The sequence below is a fragment of the Hoplias malabaricus genome, chromosome Y, assembly GCF_029633855.1.
Source record: "Hoplias malabaricus isolate fHopMal1 chromosome Y, fHopMal1.hap1, whole genome shotgun sequence".
Taxonomy (NCBI): domain Eukaryota; kingdom Metazoa; phylum Chordata; class Actinopteri; order Characiformes; family Erythrinidae; genus Hoplias; species Hoplias malabaricus.
Window position 1 is genome coordinate 3,508,820 of NC_089820.1, and position 27,301 is coordinate 3,536,120.

The 27,301-nt window shown below is 38.4% G+C and overlaps 2 protein-coding genes across 3 annotated transcripts in view; one reads left to right on the forward strand and one right to left on the reverse strand.

The window, feature by feature from the left end:
* Window position 1: 1 nt before the first annotated feature.
* On the reverse strand, window positions 2-21,131 carry LOC136679128 (D-amino-acid oxidase-like). Of its 2 annotated transcripts, none has more exons than XM_066657435.1 (11): window positions 21,061-21,131; window positions 16,008-16,203; window positions 14,304-14,418; window positions 13,782-13,858; window positions 11,985-12,050; window positions 11,440-11,494; window positions 7,526-7,630; window positions 6,299-6,381; window positions 4,693-4,810; window positions 4,065-4,163; window positions 2-980 (listed from the first exon to the last, which is right to left on the reverse strand). In XM_066657435.1, the coding sequence occupies exons 2-11, from the start codon at window positions 16,199-16,201 to the stop codon at window positions 849-851; spliced, it is 1,044 nt and encodes a 347-aa protein (XP_066513532.1). In that variant the 5' UTR covers window positions 16,202-16,203; window positions 21,061-21,131; the 3' UTR covers window positions 2-848. The 2 variants fall into 2 exon arrangements, with proteins under 2 accessions (XP_066513532.1, XP_066513531.1); XM_066657434.1 differs by lacking the exon at window positions 21,061-21,131 and adding an exon at window positions 17,595-17,652.
* Window positions 21,132-23,469: 2,338 nt separating this feature from the next.
* The window catches only part of LOC136678114 (protein phosphatase Slingshot homolog 1-like), a 69,828-nt gene continuing 65,996 nt past the window's right edge, over window positions 23,470-27,301 (forward strand). Inside the window, exon 1 of the mRNA XM_066655972.1 lies at window positions 23,470-23,904. Within this exon, the coding sequence (XP_066512069.1) occupies window positions 23,818-23,904 (87 nt within the window). The 5' untranslated portion in view covers window positions 23,470-23,817. The remainder of the gene's footprint in view (window positions 23,905-27,301) is intronic.

The window sequence follows — 27,301 nt, forward strand, 5'->3', positions numbered from 1 at the left end:
TTATTTGTAAATTAGTTCAGTAAGTCATTTGATCACATTTCAGGTAGTTTTTAATGAACTAATTTAAGTACAAACGATTTAGTTTTCGGCATCAAGAAAGAAAGCAGACAATACATTTAAGGGGAAAATTTCACAGAAGCCACAGCATCAGTTATATCAAGAATTTCCAGCATTTTCTTCTCAATCCATTGTTCTGAGAACACCAGCTGCATTTTTTATTTGAAAATTCACTTCTTTTGGGTTTTCTTTTTTTCATTGACAGCTTCTCGACAGCTCAACAGACTCTCAGTCATCGTTCTTGGTTGTTAAGTCTCTATAGCTTTCAGTTTTTTGGTGCATTTATTTTCAAAAACATTCTTTATGCATGCCTGTCATCATCTATCTAGTCTTCTCAAAAATATCTCCTATTTATTTAGTAACTTTAATTTAGTGGTTAATTTTAACTGGAAATTAAGTTCATGAAGGGTGGTCTCCGACTTTTACACTACACTCTACACTCATTTACAAAATGAATACTGTGTTAGGTTTAATCACAAAAATATTTTTATAGAAAACACTGATTTTCACTAGAGTGAGATCACTTTCCTACAGCAACCAACAGCTTGGAATCTTGAAATCAATGTTTTGCGGAACATTGATTTTTTGATTGATTGTTTTTTTTTCTAATTTAAAATTTAAAATTTGAGTTTTGTAAGTGACAAAAGAGTGACATTAGTACATTATGTAGAACATTAGAAAAAATTGTAGAAATCAACATTAAATGGAATGGACCTAGCATCATTTGTAGTAATCCATTATGTAATGGTGTCATAGTGCTGGATTAGTATCAATGTTATTAATTTGACGAATTAGAGACGAGACTTCGGTTTTGTTTGCCAGGTATTCTGCTGAAGGATCTCTCCAAACAAGCGAGCAGCTTCCTCAGCACAGCCTCTGTGGATGGTCAGACCATAGCCTCCATGGCCATAGTTATGGATGACCTGAGACGAGACAGAATCAGGAAAATAGAGCTTAATTCTACACAAGAATATTAAAGCATCATTTCTTTTGCAGCGAAGGGTTTTAATAGGTGGTTGTCCCCATTGCAGTATTAGGCTGGACATTCAATGCTAATACCTTTCTGTGTGGATTTGGCTACAATCAGTCCCAAACATTAGTGAGGTCTGTTTTTGATGTTATACCATTGTTGACTGCTTAGTTCTAGATCACAAACCACACTACAACTTAAATCACTTCAAAGAATGTATTTACACTGCTTCACAGTCCAGTGCTGGGGTATTTTATACTTTTCTGGTTGGTGCTTGGCACTGGGCATTGTGAGCTTGTATTGAGATCATGTATTGTTTCTCTGGAGCATCTAATGACATTTTCAGTGCACTTTAATGGAAATTATACAAGTTGTGTGCACCTTCTATAAGTGGTCTCAAAGTTTAAAGAAAAAGAGACATACTCCTTTTCGAATATGTGAGTGTGTGTGTTGCCCTGCAAAGGACTGGCGCCCCCTCCAGGATGTGTTCCTGCCTTGCACCCTTGATTCTGGGTAGGTTCCAGACCCACCGAGACCCTGAACTGGATAAGACGTTACAGACAATGAAAGAATCAATGAATGAATACTCCTTTTCCAAAAGGTAACACAGTCCCCTATAGTCATAATGAAATGACAATTTTCAGATGATGAAGTAAATATAGAAGAGTGTATTTCAATTTTACCATGCTGATCATTTGCCTACGGAATACAGAACTGTCAAAAGTCTTAGGCATCCATCTTAGGTTGCGATCTGAATTGTTTGCAAACAGTAGGTGTTTGAAACAAAGTTTACATTTAATTATGTAGCAGCGATGCCTTAGCTTGTGCCAATTGTTCCCCCAAGCATTCACTATCATCAGTGAGACCAAAGCAGTCAATTCTGTCTTAAACTCTATGGTATTTTTGGAAATGCAATTTAAGTAAATTAATTTTACTCAGTTTTTTTTTTTAAACTCTTTTCTAAATTGACCAAAACAGAGTTGAACTCTTTTAAGTCATCAGTGATCTTACTGATGTCTTGTTGAACCTTGGCCAGCTGAAGTACAGTTCACTTTTGTTTAAGAGCGTAACAATTAACTATGACTCAGTATTGTCAGCTGATTAAAGGCTAGGCTATTCATCCAGTCACATCCATTTTCAGTGTCTGTGTCATTAGGAATAAAATGATTTATACTGCAATTAAACATCACCCATAATATCCAATGATGAATCAAAATGAGATATAAGATCATCCCAAACATTTGACAAATATTAAAATTTTTGAATCTTTTCTATAGGTGGTATTAATAATATACACTTTGTGCATGAAATGGGATGCGATGAAACTCTTTCAGATTAGCTTAAGGTTACCATGCTTAATGCCAGATGTTGGCTTGAGGGGTATGAGTCCCTCCAAAACTGGGCTGTGCAGCACTGGAACTGTGTTTGTTCTCTGGAGTGATGGAATTTTATCCAAAATTAAAAATCCAAAATTAAATAACACCTGATTTCACCTAATTCTCTCATGGAAGAATGCAACCAAACCATGATAGAATTGTTACAATATCAGTCAGTCTTTGACACATGACTTGAAACCAAAAAGGACTTTCTTTTCACTGCCATTTTTATCATTGTTACCAAGGCCATTCTGTATATTTAGTCAACCCTAGACATTTCATTTCTTTCACTTCCTTTAACTGGTAAACTGTTACATTCATGTTGTGTGAAAGATTATTTAATACGGTCCACTAATAAGACCCACAATGGAAAAGAAAAAAAAAGTGTTTGCCCAAGGGAAAGATTTTAAATCCTGTTAAATTTTTGCTAACTTTTGCTTTGTCCATAAGGCTGTAGCTTAATTTAATACACTTAATTATTGTATACATTTTAGAAATTCTGGTTATTTGTGTGTCAAATGTTGTTGGTTTTCCATTACAATGACACGTTACTGTTTTTGTATTATTTATATTTGTTGGTCAAGGTTTCAGATTTAGGGCTATGTCGAGCCCTGATCATATATACATTAACTTTTTAACATGACTTAATTTTGATTACCTTTACAGCCTAAATTTGGAATATATTTGTAATGTCTTGTTTTAATGAGAGCAAACTTTAAAGGAAATGACGGCTGTGACACTTAGCACAAATTTTCTTGATTACAGTCAATCTTCAGATCTAGTGCTTCACTGCTGTGCAAGAATAAAACATTTGCTCTCAGTAACAATATCTCAGAAATGGCAAGTTGGTGACATCACAGGAAATAATCACACAGGACTTACAAATACTTATTGTAAAGCATTCCCAAAGGGATTAAAAACTTTTACTGCAATACATTTGGGAAATAGATATTGACCTCCAGTCTAATGTCTTTGCTTTTTTTAGCCATTTACTGACACTGGGGTTTTGTAAATTGTCTCGGTCCGGTATGCTAGGGTTCTCTCTCTGATCAACTGGGGTTATTTAGACAAATGCTGAAAAGCTTGAACTGAGATGAGGATGCTCCATAGGTGGGTAATATAGTTTTAATTTTTGCTGTTCCAGATTACTTAATATGGAACTTTAATGTGGAAACTTCGTTAAGATCGCTAGCTGCATGAAAGAAAACAAAGATCTAAAATGCTCCAAAACTAAACAACTCGAGTTACAAATGAGTTTCTGTGGTAATTCAAAGAGTGAATAAAAGCTTAGACAAGTTAATCTTCAACCACGTACAAACAACTTTCCTTCATTTCTTCAAAAATACTGTTCCACTTTAAAAGACGCAGTGCTTCTAAACATAAACAAACCAGAGAGAACAGCATTTCCCCATAATTGTAGACATTCCCTTTAATACCATTTCATTTGAGAAAACTAAGGCCATAGTTGACTGAAAGCTTGTTACTATGTTCTTAATATAGTGTAGTGATGTCACTGCCCTCTATGCATCAGACTGAGGTTCTGGTCCCCAATAAGGTAACCTCACAATTCTCTTTGCATATATATGCTTTGGCAAGAGACCTGACAATATATTCACCTCAACAAGATTAATGTGGTTTACATTAAAATGAGTTTGGTTCACCTCAAATGTGTTTGGTCCTGAAGGAATGGTCTCTCTCTCCAGCCTCACTTTACTGCGTACTGGCCTGAGACCAGTCCAGTCCTCCACAATCTGGGCATGCTAAGTGGCAAGAAAGAGATGAAAACAAAAAAAGTGATAGACATAACAAACACACTTTGGAGAGTAACATTAACTCACATTCCCCACACCTTCCACTCCAATAACTGTCTAAAACTGGTGAAGGATGAATGGATGGGCATATACAAACTAACAAGTTTTCATAGATATTACATGTTTTTATAGCTTAGTTTCCGAATGTATAACCTTTTACTAACTATAATGATGGCTATTAATCAAGAATTACTTACTAATTTGCAATCATGTATATCATTAATTCCACTTAAACCTATGCAATATAATTGATTATATGTCTGAGAATTATGCACCTGTTTTATAAATTCATATTATGAGTCCTCAGATTCACTTTAGATCACAAGATCAGCTCTGTTTACAAATACAAACAAAAAAAATGAATGAAAGAAAACAAGTGCTCATCAAACACATATTTAAAACCCTACTTAAACCAAAACAGTTCCTGGTCACAATAATCCATTCCACAAAGGAAGAAAATCTACTATAGTTCTCATACTTTAAGACTGGGCTCGAGTTTGCAGGCTTCTTCCCAGATTTTTTTGTGGTCAATGGAATTGTTCTGTGTACTCCAATTACCCCGCTGAAAAATTCCACCGACCGTCACAAGACGACTCCTGTAGACGAAAAAAATAAGACCTGCTTAGTGCACAGTTTCTATTAGAATACAGTATCCCTGTAGGGCTAATATATTTAAATGTGTATGCTCTGTTCCCGACAAGAGGGAAGTGAAGAGATAACTGCGTCTGACAGTTTGTTGGACCCATTTCCACTCAGTCTGCTTTTTGAATGAAGCAGAATAGTGGTCAGGCAGTTATTGTAAAGACTAATGACTGTTTGCAGACGTTCTTGTCTGCTAGCATGCTTCCATAAAACAGGGGGCAGCACCCAAACCAGAATTATATACTCCATTTTTATATATAGTGGCTGTTTCAAGTTATATGTTACAATGTGTTCAGCTATACTACCATGCTTGTTGGATTTTTTTTTCTTTTTTGTATGTACACATAAGCAAGTCTACTTGAGAATATTCATAATTTAAATGTATCAGTTCTGTGGCTATCCTCATCCACAGCTTTTAGCTTTATTGGCTGCAGCTTTGCTGCTATGGAGGAAAATTTTATATATGTTTTATTTAACATTTACTTTCACGAGGTAAGCCCTGTGATGGACTGGAGCGTGTTCCTGCCTTGCGTCCAGTGATTCAATGTAAACTCTAAACCTACAATGACCCTGAACTGGAAAACCTAGAATTAACCAAACCTTACCTGGAGGAGCTGTATGTGTGAACGTAAACATCTGTCCCAGACTTTACTGTGACTTTATCTAGCTAGCCCCCTAGTACAAAGTCCAGGTAATACTTTGTCTGAGTAATACTTTTGTGAAACGAGGCACTAATGTTCTGGAGAATTGTGCTGTGTTTACTGAACACGCTGCACAGGCTCCTATGTCTAAAACACATCAAACATTTTCAACTTCAAGAACACATTTGACACAAAAAAGCTCCAGCTGTACACTACATGTGTAAAAGGATAACTCCAGAAAATCTCTGGACCTGTTTCTCTGGAGTTCATACCTGAAAAAGGCTATCTTGGTCAATACTACAAAAAAAAACAAAAAATCCATACAGCCATCCGTATTAGCTTTCCTGTAATTTTCATAGAAATTAAGCAGAAGGAATCATTGCCAGGAAACACATGCTAGTCCTGAACATCTTAACACACTAACTGCCAACCCTTACTGCCTAAATCTGCAATATACAAATGCCACATCCTACCCACCCAGAGAAAGCAAGGTCAACTCTTCTCTCTGAAACTCCTTGCCTCAGATAGCTGAGGCATCACCAGGGCTCAAACAGACCGTCTCAGGTTGACAGAGCCAACAGTTAGATTGCTCCACCACTCAGGAGCCAGAGTACATTGTTTCTGATTGGTTATCACCACCCCAAAGTCATCTGCACAAACGTAGGCAGAGCTGCACATGATTGTCACTCATCATAAAAGACTTTCAGCTGCTTTTGACTTCTTGCCTGAAGAGTTAAGTAACATTAGCTTTCTAATTCAGATTATGCCTTTAATCTATGAAACACATTGCATAAATCTTACCCTGGAATAATATAAGGTGTGGTATAAACTCCTTTTGGGAAATTGTGGGTAAGAATCCAGTGCTTTATCCAAGGAGCATCTACCTAGTAGTAGAAAAATAGAATAAATATCAACAGCATAAGACTCCTTAAAGTCACAGTTCAACCAAAAATACATTGTATGTATCAAATGTAGTGAAAATTTGCCTCTTTTGTTTCACACTGGAGTTATGAGGGTAATGCAGCTCATCATTAACCGAAGCTTATAGATAACAAGTATCATTGGTGAAAAATTCTTTTAGCCAAGGAACACAACTGGCCTCTCTCTCTGGGTTGAAACTGACCCTGTGTTAGAAATGGCTCCCTATTCACTATTTCCTATAATAATCACTATATAGTCCACTATTAACAGGAAATAATTTTAGGAAGGCAGTGAATGATTTCGGACACTAATACAAAATGGCGGAACCCCAAAATAGTGAATAGAGGGCAGTTTCTGGCACAATGTGAGTCTCTAGGTTGTGTTCCCACCACTGAAACCAGCAGGAACTCTATTTCCCAGGGACATTCACTCAGCCAATCATACTCGACAGCATTGCTCAGCCTCCCCTGAGTACTGACTCTTTTCAGCTGTTTTGGAATGTATTTAACAATGTTCACCTGTCTGTTTAACCATGTTCTGTGCTTAGTGTTTTGGTTTTGTACCTACTGAGCACATTATTAGTTGTTTTTTCATGGCTTTTTGTGTACCGAATTTTTTCCTGTTTAAGTTTCCCGTTTTCATGTTTAGACCTTTGGGGTGTGTATGCTCCTTGTATCTATGAACCCTTGTTTGTCCGTCGTGTATGCTTCCTGATTACCCTGTGTACTAAAGGACTTAGTGGCATTATATGTGACTGGTAGAGACTTGTAGATGGGTAAAAATGGTGATGAGTAATAATTGGTGAGAAAATCTGGCAAACATTTAATGACTAATAAATAAAGGAAAAAACTCTAAAGATGGCTGTTTTAAGAACATAAAAATTGTGGGTGGGATTCCATGGCTTTATCCAATCAGCATCTTTCAACACTCCAGTTTTAATGTTTTAAAATGTAAAAACATCTGAACACAAACATATCATAGCTGAACAATTGCATTTGGGCATTGTACATTTTGCAGAATTTGTGCATTACTTCAGTATCTCCTATGTGTTCAAATAATTTTGAGCGTGGTCATGATTTTTTTTTTCCACCTCTTCATTACTCTGACCTTAATGATCTGCCCTCGTCCAGGAGTGAGCTCAGGATCAGGCTGTAGTTCTCCTGATCGAACACCAGAACAGTTGATAATGACATCTGCTCCACTGTCTGCCAGCTGCTCACAAAAAAAACAAAAAAAAAAAACATGCTAGAATAATTATGACATGCGTTTTAACCTTTTTTCCTAAAAGTACATTAAGAATCATTAATTAATTTAAGCAGTGATTACAAAAATCCATTTCTGTACATGAAAATATTTCAATTTATTAATGCTGGAAATGTTAGGAGGACAAGAAAAAGATAGTAAATTAACTCTCTAACAGATTACAGCCACGATGACTTGATAGAAACCTGTGTTTGTGTTTTCTGTTAACCTACTGTACCACAACAATTTTAATGAACCTGCAGTTGCGTAGATATGGAGAGTGTAAACATTTAAGTGGTTTTATGGATCAAACTCAGCCATTATGTGCTTAACCAGTTCTCAACCTCTCTTCATAAATTCATTCATTGTCTGTAACCACTTATCCAGTTCAGGATCGCTGTGGGTCCGGAGCCTACCTGGAATCATTGGGCGCAAAGCAGGAATACACCCTGGAGGGGGCGCCAGTCCTTCACAGGGCAACACACACTCACACATTCACACCTACTGACACTTTTGAGTCACCAATCCACCTACCAACGTGTGTTTTTGGACTGTGGGAGGAAACCGGAGCACCCGGAGGAAACCCACACAGACACGGGGAAAACACACCAAACTCCTCACAGACAGTCACCTGGAGTGGGACTTGAACCCACAACATCCAGGTTTCTGAATCTGTGGGACTGCGACACTACCTGCTGCGCCACCATGCTGCCCTCCTGATAAATTGCACAGGCTTTATTAGGGGTTCGAGCACGAAGTGCTTGAAACCCTATTGTGTTTGTTCTGATTTTAATTTGTTATTATTATTATTCTTTTTCTTTTTCTGCCATAAAACGAATCGCACAGCCCAAACCGTAAGGCCTAGAGACTTGAGACTTGGTCAATAGGTAGTAGTCGGTCTCTACTCAGGCGCAAAATATCAGCCCAATTGGCCTCAAGGTGGCGCTACAGCGAAGGTAAACGCTTTCATTAAAAGATTTTCCACCCCGTGTGGCGTAGAGACGAAATCTTTTTTTTCCCTGATTCCTTGGGTCCTGCCGAATCAAAAAGGTACATACAACCACTAAGCTCCGCCTACTTAGTTTTTTTTTGCTATTTTGCATAATTTGCAAAACCTACTTTTGTGTACTCCTCCGTGGATTTTTGTCCAATTTTCTTGAGCTTGGTGTCAAAATGTTCGCAGGAGTCTGTAGCTTAATAATTATCAATAAAAATGTGAAATTTCGATTCAAGATGGCCGCCATATGCAAATGAACCTTTTCGGCTTATTTTATGTTTTACTTAAAAATCTATAACAAATTCATGCTTTACTCAAATGTGTTTACGTTTCATTTTCAACTTTCAGACATGATTCTGAGGTAGCACGTCAAAGGAGAAGCCAATATTCATATAGGGGGCGCTGTAAATGCTTCAAGTTTATATCTCAGCATCCGTAAGGCGGATTGGACCGCCGCTTGGCACGCTGCTTCTATGGGCAAGGCTGTAGAGGGAAAATTAAGGACAACTCGATTCGGGCAAAATTGTGATCGTCATCGACCAATCAGCTGTCAGCAGCTGTTTGACAACCTTAATAAGGTCCAATCATCATGGGATTTGACTGGTATGTCCCTGGGAGGCCTCCCTAAGAGCAGAAAAATTGTCATAACGATAGCCACTAGGGGGCGCTATATCAAGAAAATATTATATATCTCTGTGAAAATTAAGCATATTGACACACAGTTTGCTTCATTTTATACTCTGCAGAGGGCCTAACAACTTTGCAATTGCAAATGTTGTCAAAAAATGCTTCGTTTTTTCTCAATTTTAAATTGTTCAAAATTGAAGCTTTTCGAACTAGTCCGTGGAATTTTGCGATATTCCCAAACAGTTGACCTTGTTGGAATCTGCAGAGTCTGTAGGTAAATAATTATGAAAAAAAGTTCAACATTTGGACAAACTTTTGTTGTAATAAAACAATTAATTGAAGCGTGTGGAGCTTTAAACATTCTTTTAGCTATAACTCAAACAAATTAAATCTAATCAAGACCAACCGTGACAGACGTATGTATGGTCCTACCCTGAAGAAGTATGTACAATATGATCAAAATTTACCAAAAGGGGGCGCTACAATTGGACAAAAACTGATTTAATTGGCTTTTTTATGTTATAGCGCCATCTAGGAATGCAGTGGCACACCAACTTAATTATGACATCTGCTCCTCAGTCTGATCAAGCATGTGAAGTTTTAAAAATTTTTGGGAAAGCGTTTTTGAGATATAGTTGTATATTAGTGTACAAAAATAGCATATATTTGACTTGTGGAATACATGCTAGATTTCTCTTATTGTGAGGGGCCTGTAAGCTACATAGTAATAAAAGTGCAACCATTTTTTCATTCATTCATTCATTCATTATCTGTAACCGCTTATCCAGTTCAGGGTCGCGGTGGGTCCAGAGCCTACCTGGAATCATTGGGCGCAAGGCAACAATTTTTTGATCAGTATTAAAGTTCGGATCCTTAGGATTCAGCTAATACCACATATGTCCATGTTAGGTAAATATCCACATAGGATTACACGCTCAAATGTTTCTATATGTGCATTCATGGCAGAGCTAAATATATGTGAAAGTAGTTATTTCTCACCAGCAGATGGCAGTCTAAAACTACACATTGTGCTGTTGAACTACAGTGGCTCTGAGACATTATGCAAAATGCAATGTGGAGCAAAGACCATAAGGCCCAGAAACACCTCCGTTGGCAGCAACATCCAGCAGGTGTGAAATGACTCAGCCAAGGAAAATGACACTCTTTGGCCAGATGGTGGCGCTATAGCAAAGGGAAAAGCATTGAGGTCTATATCTCCTACACCATAAGGCCTATAGATGAAATCTTTTTTTTCCCTTATTCCTTGGCTTTAGACAAACTAATTTGCTATTGGATCATTTAGCTCAGCCCACTTAGATTTTGAGCTAATTTGCAAAATATACTTTTGTCAATAAGTCTTTGAATTTTTGACCAATTCCCTTGAGCTTGGTGCCAAAACGTTCACATGCGTCTGACCCTAGATAATTATAGAACGAATGTTGACATTTTGATTCAAGTTGGCCGCCATATGCAAATGAACCTCTTCAGCTTATCACAGGTTTTACTTGAACATCTGTAACTTCTTCATACTTTACTCAAATGGGTTCAAATTTCAGATTCTACTTATAGAAATGCTTTTAAATGTAGCATGTCAGCGATGTAGGCCTATTGCTTCCAAACAGGCCTGTTAAGCGAGAACCCCGTTAATTGCCGCTTGCGGCTATATTTCTTATTGTTTTTAAGACGTTATTCGTAAACCAGTTTTGTTCTGATTACGTGCCTCTTACAGAAATAAACCTGAAAAACCATCTGAGAAAGGTCATATAACTTCACAGATTTTGTCTGAGGCTAATTTTTTATAAGCAGTTAGAACTGAATACATGTGTTCAGGATTGTGACATCATAAAAACAGTGAATCCAAACAAGCAGTTAGTCCAATTGTATACTTTGGTTAAAAAAAATCTCTTGCTTAAAAGTAATATAGACCCTTTTTGATTTCTACACTGCATGTTCTATAATGCTTTTTAAAAATTGAGAGCTTACATAGTTCATCAATGAATAGTGTTATGGAAAAATATAAAGAGCTTTTACATACTACATAAACCTCTTTGATTTATGTAGGAAACTGTTTATCCACAATGCAGTCCCTTTTATGTCCAACAATTTACAGTATGCTTCTAACTGTAAGAATGTGTGTAAACAGGAACTCTTTAACCTCTTTAAATGAACTGATTTTCCGGTGGTAAAACTTGACTCCCCTTTCTGACAGCCTAACAGGAAATAAAAAACAGACAAAAGAGGACAAAGTGATGAAGTGAATCAAGACCAAACATGCGAAGAGCCAGAATGTATCATGTAAAATATACCACATCAGACAGTACCGCATGCCTTTAAATAGAGAATATCATCACACATATTAACACTATGATAAACAACAGATTGTTGTTTTGATAAAAAACAGCTGTTGTTTTGGCCTAGTTTGCTGAATTTGACAATACAATAACAGCAAATTCTGAGTGTGTTGCATGCTGTGATTCATTCACAGCTATTGTTCATTTATTGAACAGTGAGCCAAATTAAGGAGGTATGCTCTAAAAATAGATATTCTGGAATTACTCATTTCAAGTCTTGTCCCATTCACTTTGTCATATATTGAGGATTAGTAAGACCCAGGTAAATATCCAAGAAAATAATAAAGTTTATTCAAAAAGCAATATTTAATTCAATATAGTTAGATGAGTCATAAGATGACTCCTTTACCAATTCATGAGCCAGGGGAGGTAGGTTTTCCCTTCCACCATCAGAGCAGTGTTAAACCAGCCATAACTGAAAAGAACACATACTATTAGAGAAGAGATCACAACCATTCATTTATTCATTGTCTGTAATCGCTTTCCAGTTCAGGGTCGCGGTGGGTCCAGAGCCTACCTGGAATCACTGGGCGCAAGGCAGGAATACACCCTGGAGGGGGCAACAGTCCTTCACAGGGCGACACACACTCACACGTTATCTCAGACACTCACACCTACGGAAACCTACGGTCATCCACCTACCAACGTGTGTTTTTGGACCGTGGGAGGAAACCGGAGCACCCAGAGTAAACCAATGCGGACACAGGGAGAACACACCAAACTCCTCACAGACAGTCACCCGGAGTGGGATTGAACTCACAACCCCAGGATTCTGGAGCTGCATGACTGCGACACTACCTGCTGCTCCACCATGTCGCCACAGAGATCACAACCATACGAATAAAAATAAACTAATAAATGCCATCACAATATGTGAATGTCACCAGTGTCACTGAAACCTGGACAGTTACAAAAGTGTCTGTTGTACTGAGATTGAAAAATGACAGGACTTTGCTGGTCATGTATGGGTTCGACACCATGTTTTAAAGGATACATATCGTGAAAAAATATTTTTCAATGTATTAGCACATTAATTTGTGAATGTGAAACTGCTACCAACATACAAACTGTGAAATTAAACAACCCATTCATTTTTTTTTGACCTGCCCAAACAAGTACATTACAATGAGCTGTGTAAAAAGAAAAATACCAATAGAATACAGCAAAAAAGAGAATGGTGAACAAAGAGAACCAAATTAAAATGTCCAGGGTTAAAAAAAATGTTAAAAACCAGAACTTCTCTTTGTTTCTCACTCTTGGACTCTCGCACAGATTCTCGTTTAAAGGAACAGGCATTGAAACTAGCCAGTCCAAACAAGACTGTTTAGAATGGAAGGGGGAATTGCTTGATCCTTGTGGTATTTTGACCAAAGCATGTCACAGATGTTTCATTAAGACTTTGGTAACTGTGTTAACTTGTTGAAAGGGGATATACTATGTCCCCTTAAATGCACAGCATGAGCAAAAATCTGTCACCTGCTCATCCAACATTTCTTTTGAGAGTAAGTACATGACTAGTGAGTTTTATTCCTCTTTGCTGCAGTAACAGCTTTTACTGTTCTGATAAGGCTTTTCTCTGTACGTTGGAATATAGCTGTGAGCATGTGACTGCATTCAGTCACGGGAAATTTAGTGGGATAGGTTATTGATGTTGAATGCTTAGTCCTGGAAGGAATAATCCAAAGAAACTCATCTCCAATGTATTGAAATAAGTTCTATCCCTCCAGACAAAGAGAGAATCGGAGAATGATAGCTTTTCCACTGCTCCACAACTGTTTGCAGGATTCATTTATAGCCCTTTAACATATTCTGTACCTTTAATTAGGAAACATAATTGTACCTTATTTAATAATATTTGTATATTTTAAGTTGTGATGGTTTTACACAGCTCTACAATGAAATCTTACAAATATTCACTTCTCCTTCTGGAGGAGAGAATGTAATGTACCTTTAGGGAACACACTGTTGTACCTTTTTAAATGTACATTTACACTGATTGTTCCTTTATGAAAATGTAAACGTACCTGTACGTTAGCTTATTTTCTGAGTGTATGGAGACATTTAAACATTTATGAAACACATATTTAGTGCAGTGTCTTAAAGCTGATAATAAGAAAGCGTTAATAAATATAATATGTGTCAATACCTGTATCCTGGAAACACATCAAGCTCGCGCTGGGTGAGCTCACGGAAACCCAACACAATATCTTTAAAAGAGGGCTCCTGCAATAAAAGATAAGTCACTAAAGACTTAAAGAACAAAAACGCTGCAGATAATGTAGCTAGTTTGGCCTGTCATTCAAATTTGAAACACTTACTTGTTAACAGTAATGAATAAATTTCATCTTAAGTCTTAATACTGGGTGAACTATACAAGCATCATATATGATTATTTTCATTTTTCGATAGCATTATGAATATTTTAACCACCTAATAATCTGGAAATTATCTGGAAAAACAGAGAATTCCCTTTTAAGACCACAGTCATTGTTTCAAATCTGATGTTTGGGAATATAGCAATATCTGCATGACTGTATTACTGCCCAATAACTTGTTTATAAAACTCTATTTCAACAAAACAATTTTAAAAAGCATATGGAAAATAGTACACAACAAGATTCTTAAGGATATCACAGAAACAACATGGAAGAACTGACGGGGCGCTTACTGGGAGACGCTCAGTAAGCAGGTTGTAGCCGGACTGAAGAAATATCCCCATTTTAATAGATTCTGGAGAGCTGAGGAAACTCAGGAGGTAATCAAATGTTTCTTTGTTCCATTTCCTGGAAAAGGTTTCAACGGTTTAGACATAGACATAAAAAATCAAACAAGAATCTAACATTGCTTCACGTCTGTGTTAAGAACTCTCCCACCAAAAATACCCAACTAACCGGGTCCTATGGCAAGAAACTGACCACATAAAGGTGTCTCAGACAAGATGCAGCACATTCGTTACAATTTTATGTAATAAATTACTGTAAGAAAGTGTGACAATTACTAAGTTTTTATTATTACTTCTTTTAGCCAAATACTGACCACTAATGGAGGACTGGATGATGAGTAGGACAAACAGTGCAGCAACAAATGTGCTTCCTGTATGTTTATACCTACACTGTAAAAAATGTCTGTGAATTTTACGGTGGAAAACTGTAAAATCATGACAGTAAATTACTGTAAACTCTAAAAAGGTTGAAAACAGTTTCTGTAACAATGAAATACCGTAAATACTTTTATCAGCCAAAATAACATTTTTTACAACTCTTTACTGTAAAATATACATTATTTCACTGTTAAACACACAAACCATTAGGGAGCGGTACAAGTGTCCAAGACTGGGAGGAGCTGAGACTCATTAGGGAGCTCCCAGCATGCTTTGCTTCTCCATATTTTCTGTGATTTTCAGAGTTTCTTTGTTTTTTTCTGTCTTTGAGACTTACTGATTTTGGGTTGCATTGGGGTGATCACTGCGTGTGTTTGTGTTTCTGTGGATATTATGTCGAGACGTGTGTTGGTCAGGAAAGTTCACCATCAGCCTGTGTTCCGCGTGTGGCACCCAGATACCGAACATTTCTTTAGTCCTTTCAGCAATATCTCCTTTTAAGGGCTGAATACAGGATGTAGTTTGGCTTTATCTCAGTCTCCTTTCTCTAATTTATCACACAATTTACATGTTAATTTTATAGCAAAACAATGTTTCTTTGTTATTTTTATGTAAATACCATGTTTTTTACAGTGTATATCTGTTTTTTTAACAGAAATGTACTGTAAACAAAACAGTCCTTAAATGTAAAATGTATGATTGCCAAAAACGTGACCGTGTATTTTATGGTGAAATTCTGGCAACCACAGCTGCCAGTATTTACCGTAAATTTTATGGATTTATTTTTACAGTGTACAGTGTGGAGCAACAAGGTGTCTGATAGAGTGGACAGTAATTTTACAGTGTTTCCTGGCTTTAAATATTGTTCAATGGAAATGAACACTTTACACTAGTAACAACATTTGCCATGATTGAAGTATGTCAGATTCTCTGCTGTGTAGAGAAGGGTGCACCACCCGATAATACCAGCTCAGTGACGGCGATATGTTTTTCTAATGTTAGCTGCTTTTGTTAGTTATCATGCAGTAATATTGCTGTCTGTAATTGTTAACCTACAAAGTGCACCTGTATAAGATAAGCTGAGATAGAGATAAGACAACACAATCTTTCAGCTAAAATAGCCAATGAGTGTTGATACACAATGGGTGTAGTGAATAAACCGGCTGTGTAATATTGGCTCAGCTGCAACTGTGTTAAATCAGAGAGAACATATATTGCCCTCCAGGACTGGAGTTTGACCTGAAGCTACAGAAAGACCGTGACAGTCCTCACGTTTCCTGGACATTGCCCTCGTCGTAGAGGTAGGGTTGCCACAACCCTGCTGCTCCATCGCTGGTGGTGAGAGGGGTGAACACATCTGCATACACCTCTAAATTCAGGGCCTTGACTTTGTCATGGTAATGCTGATAAATACTCTGGGCAGTGGACAGGCCAATGACCCCTGCTCCGATGATTGCCACCCGCATGGCTGCAATGAGATAATAGGACACAAAACATTATAAATTTCACTTTTGCATAAATATTAAGATGAGCACATTATAGCTTAGGCTGTTGTTTCAACCTATGTAGACAGCTGACTAGGTATTTGAACACACCAAATAATGTTATGGAAAAATACATTTTTAAAAGCACTACTTATTTAGTTGTATTTATTTTGCATTTTAGGTACCTCAGGAAAAATATGTGGGAACCACTCTACCACTCAAAACGTTCATGCGTACAATGTGTCCTCAGTGAGGCGACTTCTGATAATGCTGATTTAACAGACACTAACAGGGGCCTGGAGGTTGTGGGTTCGATTCCCGCTCCGGGTGACTGTCTGTGAGGAGTTGGTGTGTTCTCCCCGTGTCTGCGTGGGTTTCCTCCGGGTGACTGTCTGTGAGGAGTTGGTGTGTTCTCCCCGTGTCCGCGTGGGTTTCCTCAGGGTGCTCCGGTTTCCTCCCACAGTCCAAAAACACACGTTGCAGGTGGATTGGCGACTCGAAAGTGTCCGTAGGTGTGAGTGAATGTGTGTGTGTGTGTGTTGCCCTGTGAAGGACTGGCGTCCCCTCCAGGGTGTATTCCCGCCTTGCGCCCGATGATTCCAGGTAGGCTCTGGACCCACCGCGACCCTAAATTGGATAAGCGGTTACAGATAATGGATGGATGGATATATGCCCAAAAGTTCATGAAAATGTATCTTTTGAAATTACATGTCCCCTTTTGCTGCAGTAACCATTTTTACTTTTCTGGGAGAGCTTAAATCTTGTAGATTTTGTCAGGTATTGGTGTTGGATTAGAACGTGCATCCGACTCATCCCAAAGGTACTGATCACCATCACTCAAAAAAAAAAAACATTCCCAGGGCTGTGCAGGCCAATTCTTCTGAGCTGCTCCTAAGCATCACATTCTACTGACCATACTTTTTCAGTGTTAAGATTAGACAAGCTGTGTGTGCCCAGTTGAACCAGTCAGTAATGGGTGACACTAAATTAATTCACTCATTTTAACAGGTGTCGCCAGTGAATAAAAGTATAAAGACATGCATTCATAAAGCATTAAATGTGCATGTTTTGAAATGAGGTGTACAATAAATGATAAAGTTTTAAAATTTAATTTAAAATGTATGTCTTAAGCCTATCAGACTTATATACTATTTATTAAACAGCTGTTGTAGCTCCACTGGCCCTCCACTATATTTTACTTTGTTTACAACGGCTCCCAGACGGACGACTCCCGAAACTAAACCGAGGTGAAAGGGGGATTTCGCATTCGACAAAAAATATGACTGACGTCACTAGTGTCTAAAACCGAAATAGTTGTTTTAGTTGAGTTTACAGCGCAAGCGTGTGTCGGAGAGTTAACCGTCAATGTACTTACCCTGGCGTTGTTCTTACGTAAACCACAAAAACTGCGGAGCAGCGGAGGGATGGTGGGTGGAATGTGGTGAATGCAGAGTTCAAGAGCTCCTCATAAACGGCGAACTGGCCTTTGATGAGGACATGTTCAATATTAACGTGGGTGAATGTTGCTGACTCGTAAAATCATGCCCTTTACATCGTGTTACCTCATCACTTTGGCGATTCTCTGCCAAATGAAACCCAACGATCACTTTGGCTGATAAAGAAACTTTGGTTTATTTTAACAATAAGAAAACACCACTTGGAATGAATATGATTTCGACCATTATATAATATAAGTGAATATTTAAGCTAAAATAAATAACTTTAGGCACTTTAATTAAGGAATTGTATTTAATGTCGACAACATTAAAATATTTTTGCATGTTATCTCAATGTATTTGTGACCAAACTCATGCACCCGAAAATTTGAATCATTACATGTAACTGACTAAAACACAAATAAAATTATATCCAATGTTTTCAACAACCAATTAAATTATGCTTTGTAAATATAAATAAACAAATATTAATTATGACACATGCAACCGCACCGAAAAGGTTGGAACAGAGGCAGGTTTACCACAGTGTTACATCACATTTACATTTAATTACACTCTTTGATAATTTGGGAACTGAGGATACTAAATGTTGCAGTTTTGCGAGTGGAATTTTTATCCATTATTTTTTTTATATAAGACTTCAGCCAAAGGTCGCACTTGTCTGATTCTCCTCTTAATGATAACCCATAGGAGACAGATCTGGACCTCAGACAGGCCAGTCAAGCTCTGCATGGCAAGTCCCCCTATGTCTAGAAGACTCCACTTTGGGAACCACAGGGTTAGTGTGTGATACTTATATACAGAAAATTGTGAAGCAGTGCTGAATTTGTGAGTTCAAGCCTCATGTGGAGAAGCATTTAGATTAGATCCAAAATGCTTGCACCAAACTGGAGGTAGAGGACCTACTCCATGTACATTTTACCTTGAACTGCAAGTGTATGAGCCAAAACTGAAGATGTGCATAATCTGCTGGTCTGCATACATTGGGTAGATACCTTCAGATGTCCCTAGTCATAGATCCACAGATTAAAAGCTGTTACAAAGAAATAAGTTACTCCTTCACTGTCCATCTGTCAGGCAGAACTCAAGTTTTTTGGGGTTGTTACAGAAGGTTCAGTTTTTCCTATCACACAACATCCATATTTCTTTTTGTGCACAAAATCAGGAGGAAAGAAGCCTTTTTACCCCTTTATGTTTAAAAATGATTCTTAACTTGATTGTTCTCTTTAAAGGCCTGACACCATGTGCCATTTCTCCACTACAGAGCTTCACAGTTGGGTGCAAGGTGTTAACATGAAAATAAATGTGGACGAGCAGCTTAAGTACTGGGCCATTTCACTTAGATCTATGGATGTATATGATTTTTCTCATCTATTCATCAAGAACTCACATCAGAATATCAGCTATGGTTTTCTGATTGGTTATTTTCTTAAAGTCAGATGTTACTGTTTTAGGGTTTCCCACAGTTGTTGAAAAAATCTTCCCCTTGAACTCTGCACTACAGTCACTCAATTCTTTCTGCCATATCTGAATCTTGACTAAATGTAAATGTGTAGCATAGCAGCTTAGGCTAGAATACAGTATTAACGCAGTATTAACATTTAACGCACAGCACTTATATGAGAGTATTTACAAAGCAGCACCAAGACTGTGAGTTCAAGCTCCATCTGGAGCACCTATTTAACTTGGATCCAAAATACTAGCCGCTGAGGAGAAATTGCAAATGCTCTGTCATTTTGCACAGAACTGTAGGTGTAAAAAAAAATTATTAAAAATGTAAATAATTTCACAGACCTTTTTTTTTTCAGGCATCATGATTTCAAGTTCAGGTTCTGACTCTGATTTAACTCCATATCTTGGCTGCTAGTGCTAGTCTTCTACTCTTCACTACAATACCCTACTTGTCGGCCTTCCACCATATGCCTTTCTCCAGTACGGAGTGTGTGTCCTGAAATACACACCAGGGGTTAAGTTGAGGTCTTCAGATTCTGGCCTTTATTCTATCATCTCTTTTCCACTTAGTTTCCACTTATTTCAGGCTCAAATGATGGTAACCATGCCCATCAAGCCGAGATATTGCGCTTTAGTGCTTTTACCCTTTGTCAAACAAACTTCTCTGCATTGCACTCCGTTCTTACTGCTATCGTCTGAAGACTCACCACTTCAGTCTCTAATCATAACTACGTTTTAAGTGTGTATGCAATAATAAGGCACAATACTGCAAAATCCAGTAGCGCAATTGGTTAGCGTGAAGACTCTAAAACAGCACAGGCTTATCATTGGGAATATTGGAATACACCCTGGAGGGGGCGCCAGTCCTTCACAGGGCAACACAGACACACACACATTCACACCTACAGACACTTTCGAGTCGCCAATCCACCTACCAACGTGTGTTTTTGGACTGTGGGAGGAAACCGGAGCACCCGGAGGAAACCCACGCAGACACAGGGAGAACACACCACACTCCTCACAGACAGTCACCCGGAGTGGGAATCGAACCCACAACCTCCAGGCCCCTGGCGCTGTGTGACTGCGACACTACCTGCTGCACCACCGTGCCGCCCTATAGGCAGATCATTTTCCAAAATCTTCTTCTATAGTTCAACAGCCTCCTGTTGCTAACAGGACTGTGACATCTACAGATACCTTTTTCACAACTATGCACCTATATGTCTTTTTTGTAATCTGACAGGGTAACCTAACGCAGCAAATAGACTTATGGAGAGGTACCCAGGCTAATTCTAATTGGTGTAGACAAAACCGAAGTTACCTCCTTACTTACCAGCTACTTATTAAAATTTGCCATTGCACCTTAAATGGTACAGCAATTATATCCTGGTGAATGTAACTGCTACATCATATAATGTGGGCTGTAATCACAATATAGAGTTCCCTTCACAATAATCGGCACTCCTATTGAAGGTAAGTACAAAGAGTTAAAAGAAATTCACCTTTTGGTAAATTAATCTTGCAAAGTAAAAGTGAGAAAATTCAACCATTATTTCAGTGGTTTCCAGTGAATTCCACTCTAACAGTGATTTGTCGCATTATTTCATTTTGTCCAATAAGAAGGTTCAGTTTTGTACGTATTATAATGTTTAAAATATATTCCAGTGGTGTCTGGAAGCAAACGATGTGTACATGTGTATATTCTCATCAACAATATTTGACTTTTTTCATTTACACTTTTTGACAAATTTCCTCTTCAAATTACCCACAATCCCACACAATGTACATGAGTCCAGCCAACAGCTTTTTGTTCCGAACTGATGCAGATGTGTCTTCATTGAACATTTTTGTGTGTCAGGGAAGTTTGCAAACTGTCCAGATCTGTCACAAGCTAGCACAATAAGCTGATGTAGGGAGAGGGGGCCATCTTACCTACCCAGACACCAAAGCTAATTGTTGTCTCTATTACTCCAGGCCTCCAATGGATGAGGCATTCTCCTTAATTCAAAGCTGCCAGTTCGACATGATGGATCCATTAAAAAAAAAAAAAAAAAAAAATCCCCAAGAATGGCTGCTGGAGGGATACAGGAAAAAGTAAAGTCTTGGGGATACAAACTCTCCAAAACTACCATCAAATATCACCTTCATGCCAGCAGATGATTTGGAAGACATTCCGGAAAAAAAATAAAGTGTTTTCCTGTTGTCTACGTTGGAGTTTGCTAAACGATAATGTTTTCTTATCAGATGAAACAAAAATTGAGATTCATTAGCAAGAAGGTAGGTTTGGGGTATACAATGTATGACTACACTGAAAAGATGCACACTGTTGAGTATGGTGGAGGATCTGTGATGTCCACCATACATTGATTAGCATACATGATTAGCACATGAATAGTATATTAAACACAAATACATGTATCTACCATGCTCATGTTTACAATGAGAAAACCTGTGGGGCGGGCTAAAAGGAGAGTGCACCAGAAATTACCCAGAACCCTGGATGATCTGGAGAGATTCTGTTAAATTGTCTCATTTTCCCTGTTGTGATTTATAAGTAGAAGGAAGCTGTACAAAATACTGAATAATAATCATTTTGGCATATACCATTTACCATTGACAATTAGGGTGAATCTGGGCAAAAAACATATGTAGAGCAACAAGTAAACTACAGTAGTCTGTAATTGTAGAACAACAGAGTGCCCCTGTGGTCAGTGAAGCTGAGAGAATGAAAACAAGCAGGTGGTCATGGTCATGTTATGGTTGATTGGTGTATGTTTATGTAATGTTGTTTTAACCTAGTCTTGATTAGAAATGTTTTGTTTAAATAAATTGATTTCATTTATATTTTTCTCATGTTTCAGTGTGAGATTAAGCCAATTTACCGAAATATTAATTCCTATAACCTTTTTTTACTTATCTTTGCCAGGGGAGACAATAATAATTTTAACAAATTTTCAGTCTTTGTAATCATTTTTGTCACACTCTTCTTGGCATCTTCACTGGCCAAAATAAAATAATAAGTCCAGTATTAAAATTTGCTATTGTTTCTATCACCATATGGCTTCTCGTTTAGTTGGATGCAAGTCTTTTTCAGGTGAGCAAGCATTGGAAGTTATATAAGAATTTGTTTACTGGAGTACATATATACAGTTAAATATTGGCAAAATATGACTGGTGTGTGACTTCAATCCCCCAGATGGCTCTGCATAAGAAACTGTCAAGAAACAGTGATACACTCAGCCACATGGGATTGGGAGTACCTCAAAAAAAAAAAATGAAAAAAGCAATGAAATTCGATTATGCAAGGCGAAAGCCACACGCCAATTCTCATATAACAAAAGACAAACGCGCTGTGGTTGGAAGAGCCATGTTTCAGCTTGTTTTTGCAAACATTTAATGTTGTGTATTTCCATGCTAATGAAGAAAGGACCATACAGATATGGTCACGATATTGGGAGTGCACTCGTGAGACATTTTCATTGATGTGGAGGCAAACAGTGGGTTTTAGACATACAGAGACATACATTGAGACATACACTACCAATAGCATGATGTCTTTTCCTGGGAACTCCATGGTTATTTCAGCAGGACAATGCCATGCCTCATTCTGCATGTCCTACAGCAAAATGGCATCACAGGCACAGTGTATGTGCATGTCAGACCTGCCTGTAGTCCAGACCAGTCTCCTGTGCTGTATTATTTAAGGACAGCAACCATGGTCTTGTCTTACTGGAATTCTGTGAAGCTGCTTTGTGACAACATCAGTTGTGAAAAGCGCTATATAAATAAATTTGATTTGATTTGATCTTGTATCAAGAAATAATGCACAAAAAACACTTTAACATACTAAAAAAATAGTATCCTCATTTTCTAAATGATTAAACAATAATTAAAATTATTTTTCTGTCCCAACAGTTGGAGTTTGTTGCAGACAGCAAATTTATTTGTTTAAAATGGTTAACCAATCAATTTCAGAGAAAAACAATGTAAATTCTTCTACATTTTCAAGAGAATTAACAAACCACAGATTTTAGTTTTTATTGCCTTTAAAATAATGTCTGACATATTCTGGATACAGGGTTTAAACATAGATAGACAGACAGATAGAATGATTGATAGATAGATAATTATGCATTGTCAAGGACTGGTTTGCTATATTTCATAGACAGATTTAGTTTTCATTGAAAAAACGCGGCCAAAGCTGTTTTATTCCATATTCGACAGAGTAGTTAGTGTTAGTGTGAGTATGAGAAGAACAGAGTCATCTCTGTCCTTCCCCAGACTGAGGTTCTCCACACAGACTCCAGCAGCGTTAACTCTGTCTGTGTGTGGATTCAGATTCAGATTAACCGCCTTCAGCAGCATCCCTCAGCAGACCGTACACAGAGACGGCTGCTTCATATACACAAGAGAAGCCTGCGGACTGACAAGGAGACTGTATTTGGCCTTAACTTATCAGAAAGGGTTTAATCTGGCAAAAGAATACTTAAGAATCCCCCAGATCCCAGTGGACGGGCGGTGGAGACGCTAGCCGCTACGGGAGGACGATGGAGGTTTAACGGCGGTGGAGTCGGTGACTTGACCGTGGGACTGCGCTTTGTACGGGATATTGTCTTCCAGAAAATAACGGCTTTGTGAGCGGAAGGCGGGCGTTATCCGGGCAGGGGGCGAGGGGTGCTTTCCTCAGCCATGGCTCTGGTAACGCTGCAGCGGTCTCCCACCCCCAGCGCCGCGTCCACCGCCAGCACCAGCACCGCCGCCGCGGCGGACACAACGGTAACGCCGCCGAGAGCGCCTCCGGACCACGGCCGCTTCTAACGACACACCGGGGAGGAGGAGGAGGGGGCAGGCCCGACTCGCTAGCTAAAATAGCTTCATAATTATTAACCCACTAGTTTATTGCCAGCGTTTGGGTTACAAGCGTCATAACATTAAAGCGAACTGAGCGTTTTCACTGAACGTTTAGCTCCCTCAGCTAGAGCTCGCTTATGTTGACAAACGCTTGGTGCTCTGCCAACAGCAGCTAGCAGGAAAACCGCCTTTTCCCACACGACTCACTTCATTCGGCCTCTGCGTAATAAATTTTAAAATTAAAAATACGGCTAATTTACTGTCACTTTAAGATGTTTTTAGCCAACTGAACGGCCCATTCGCCTATTAGCAATATTGTAAATCCAGTCGTTATTTCTAATGTAAAACTGTTTTTTAATTGTCATTTCCATCCCTCCAGTATATCAATGACTTGCTCATTGGCGTTTAAAAAATGTATTTAATAAATAGCTACACATTTATCGTAAACTCAAACAAGTTCTAATGACTAACGATAATGTCCTTTTATTTCATTTTATTCTTGTTAGCATTTATGTCATGGCATCCTTAAATCTACAAATGGTTTATTGGCATTTGTACTTCATAGCTATCAAGAAGGCGCTTCTGATATTAATCCTGTCCTAGTCTGACTAAATTATTTTAATAACTCGCCATTAATGACATCTTTTAACATTTCGCTGCGTGCTTATTTGCTGTTTATGGTTATAATGTTGCTCATGTAATGGAGGTAGCGGGTAAGCTAAGCTAAGCTACCTGTCAGTTTTCCTCAGAATTCAGTTTTAGAAAGGCTTGGTCTCGTTTGGCCAAAAAAAAATCACAGCTTTCAGCTTTTGTGTTGAATAGTGAAGAAGTATTGTTCTCTATACTCTCTTAGCAAAAAAAGATTCTGTATAATACAAAAATAAAGAAGGAAAAACGTTATGTTGAGGCAAATATATCAAGTTTTCTGTCATTTAGGAAACACTGAACACTGCAAAGACCCAAAGTGTTCTATATAAAACTCAGGAACCCAAGAAGAACAATTTTAAATGACTAAATTTTAAGTTACCTAAAAATTTAAACCACTTTTTGTCAACATGCGTCATATCTAGGCTTAGAGTCCTAATGTAAATGTAGCTAAATATGTTGTAAATTGCCCAAGTGTTAGCACAAAGCTTAGTCATGTAGGTTTGTGTACATGTAGCCTATTCTTATATTTTGAATTATACATCCTAAGTCCTGTGGTTTAGCCATGGTTGTAGTCAGGACGTTTTGAAAAGATGTTTGTCAAAGCAGAGACTAGGTTTTGGTCATGTGCTTTCAATCTGAATAGAAAAAGAAAAGAGTGCGGTAACACACACACACACACACACACACACACAAAACACACTTGTCATTTGCCTATACAACTTTGCATATACGCACACACCTGGCATTTGCCTGTGCCATTAACCTCATGTGGCACTCAAATACACTAAAACCATTCATCCATGTTTGTTTCCCTGTTTCGGTTGTTTTTATCCTGTAAGGATTCACAAAATCAACCATTGTTGTCCTTATTCCTGTGAATGCAGTGGTTAGTTTGGTACTCAAGTCCACCTTGGATGTGCTTACCCTGGTTCTGTTTGCTCCAGGGTGTTGTGTTGTGCAAGAGATGTGAAAGCCCTGAGGACCACCGGGCTTCCATTTTGCAGTGATTAAAGCTTGGTCATCGTGCCCTGGTACTGCTGGGCTTTTGCCCAAGCACAGGAGTTCTCAGGTTACCGCAGTGTAGCAACACACCAGCATCATTAGAGCAGTTTTAGAGATGCATATCAACAACAGCAGCTCCAGACACTGCTGACTAGTTAGGTTTATTCTGTATAAAATGTTTTAAATCAGGTGTACAATCCGTTGTGGTTTTTCCAGTCTGGCCATTCAGTTTAACCCTGACATCATGTTTATTTTGTCAGACGATGTGCAGTAACCTGTGGCTTTGTCCAGCAGAGGGCGCTAGGTTCACAAGCTTAGAGCCAACCGCGATGTAAACAAAGCGGATTAGGTCCCTGATAGGCACAGTTTTATTAAATCAACCCCTGCAGTATGGTCAGAGGACCTTCACAGATTAGTATGTGGTCTCTGGTTATTGCATAACATATGAATATTGCATATGACCCATGCTTACGTCATGGGTGAAAACTGCTTATTTCTAGCCCTCTCCTCGCAAAGTCATGTTAATGTGTAACAGCAAGAGCCAGATTTGTGCTCGGTAGCTTTGGATGTTCATTCTAGTGGGTGACACTGCAAGGTCCTTGTTGAGGTAATTGTCAGTTTTGCTTAGAGGAACTAAATGTTTTATTTGGGCTTAATGGAAGGTTCCATTGCGGTCCGTATGACATCATTGTCGTTAGTTCCCAAACGGGGCCAGTGAATCTTTCCACATCCTTGGAATGCGCTATGGGATGGTCATAGTTTTTGGGGATGGGTTGGGGTTCCCCCCCCCCCCCCTGTAGAATGAAATGGACTGTCCCTAGTGAGGGTGGGGCTGCTCCAGCGCCTTATGGCTGCACACACTCACACATTTAAATTCACAGCACAGTCTCGCCAGTCCAGCCGAGGAACACACAGCTGCAATGATGTCACCTCTTTGCACTAGCAGAGAGAGAGGGAGTGATAGGCACATGAGGAGCAGAGAATTGTGATGAATAGAAGGTGGAAAAAGAAAGCAAGACGACAGTATTTAGGATGCATAGACACTTGCAAGTGTGGGATGGCGTTGTGGCACCTCTGGCTTTACTGTAATTATTTGTCAAGCAAAATTGGCACAGGCTCAATTTCCGGCCGATCAGTTTGGTTATTTCTTTATATCCTCCGCCACATGCATCATACAGTGTCTCAATATATTTATAGGCACATCTACTTAATTATACTGTGTCCCATTTCTGGTTGATCAAGAGAGGTATCTTTGCTTTTTAGATTGGCACTGGAGCTAAAACTTTCTGACACTAAATTTGTGATCTGTTAGAGATTTATGATAAAGATTTATGCCCTAAGATGCTTCCTATACCTCTTTTCAGCTATGACTTGGCTAAACATTTTCAAACTTAGGCTGAGGAAAATCATATCCAAAACTGTCATTTTGAATGAAATGGCTATATTTGTGTTGTACACATCCAGACTTCGACCAAAACCTACTCTACATCGCAACATTTTAAACATAACTGCTCTAATCGACTCTGTTTACATTTCCGTAATTAAACTCCACAGAAATGTTAAAATATCTATGGTATTCCCCTTGATGTTATATGTACAGGAACATAACTTCAGTTTTGAGACAGAGAACTTTGCATTGTGGAAGAGTTTCCCAGGGCCAGTTTCGGTTTAA

Coding starts and splice junctions, on each gene's coding strand:
- LOC136679128 (XM_066657435.1), bottom strand. CDS start 16,201: ATGCGGGTGGCAATCATCGGAGCAGGGGTCATTGGCCTGTCCACTGCC. Junction 12,051..13,781: donor GATGTGTTTCCAGGATACAG/GTATTGACACAT, acceptor TGTTCTTTTCAG/TTATGGCTGGTTTAACACTG. Junction 6,382..7,525: donor GACGAGGGCAGATCATTAAG/GTCAGAGTAATG, acceptor TTCTACTACTAG/GTAGATGCTCCTTGGATAAA.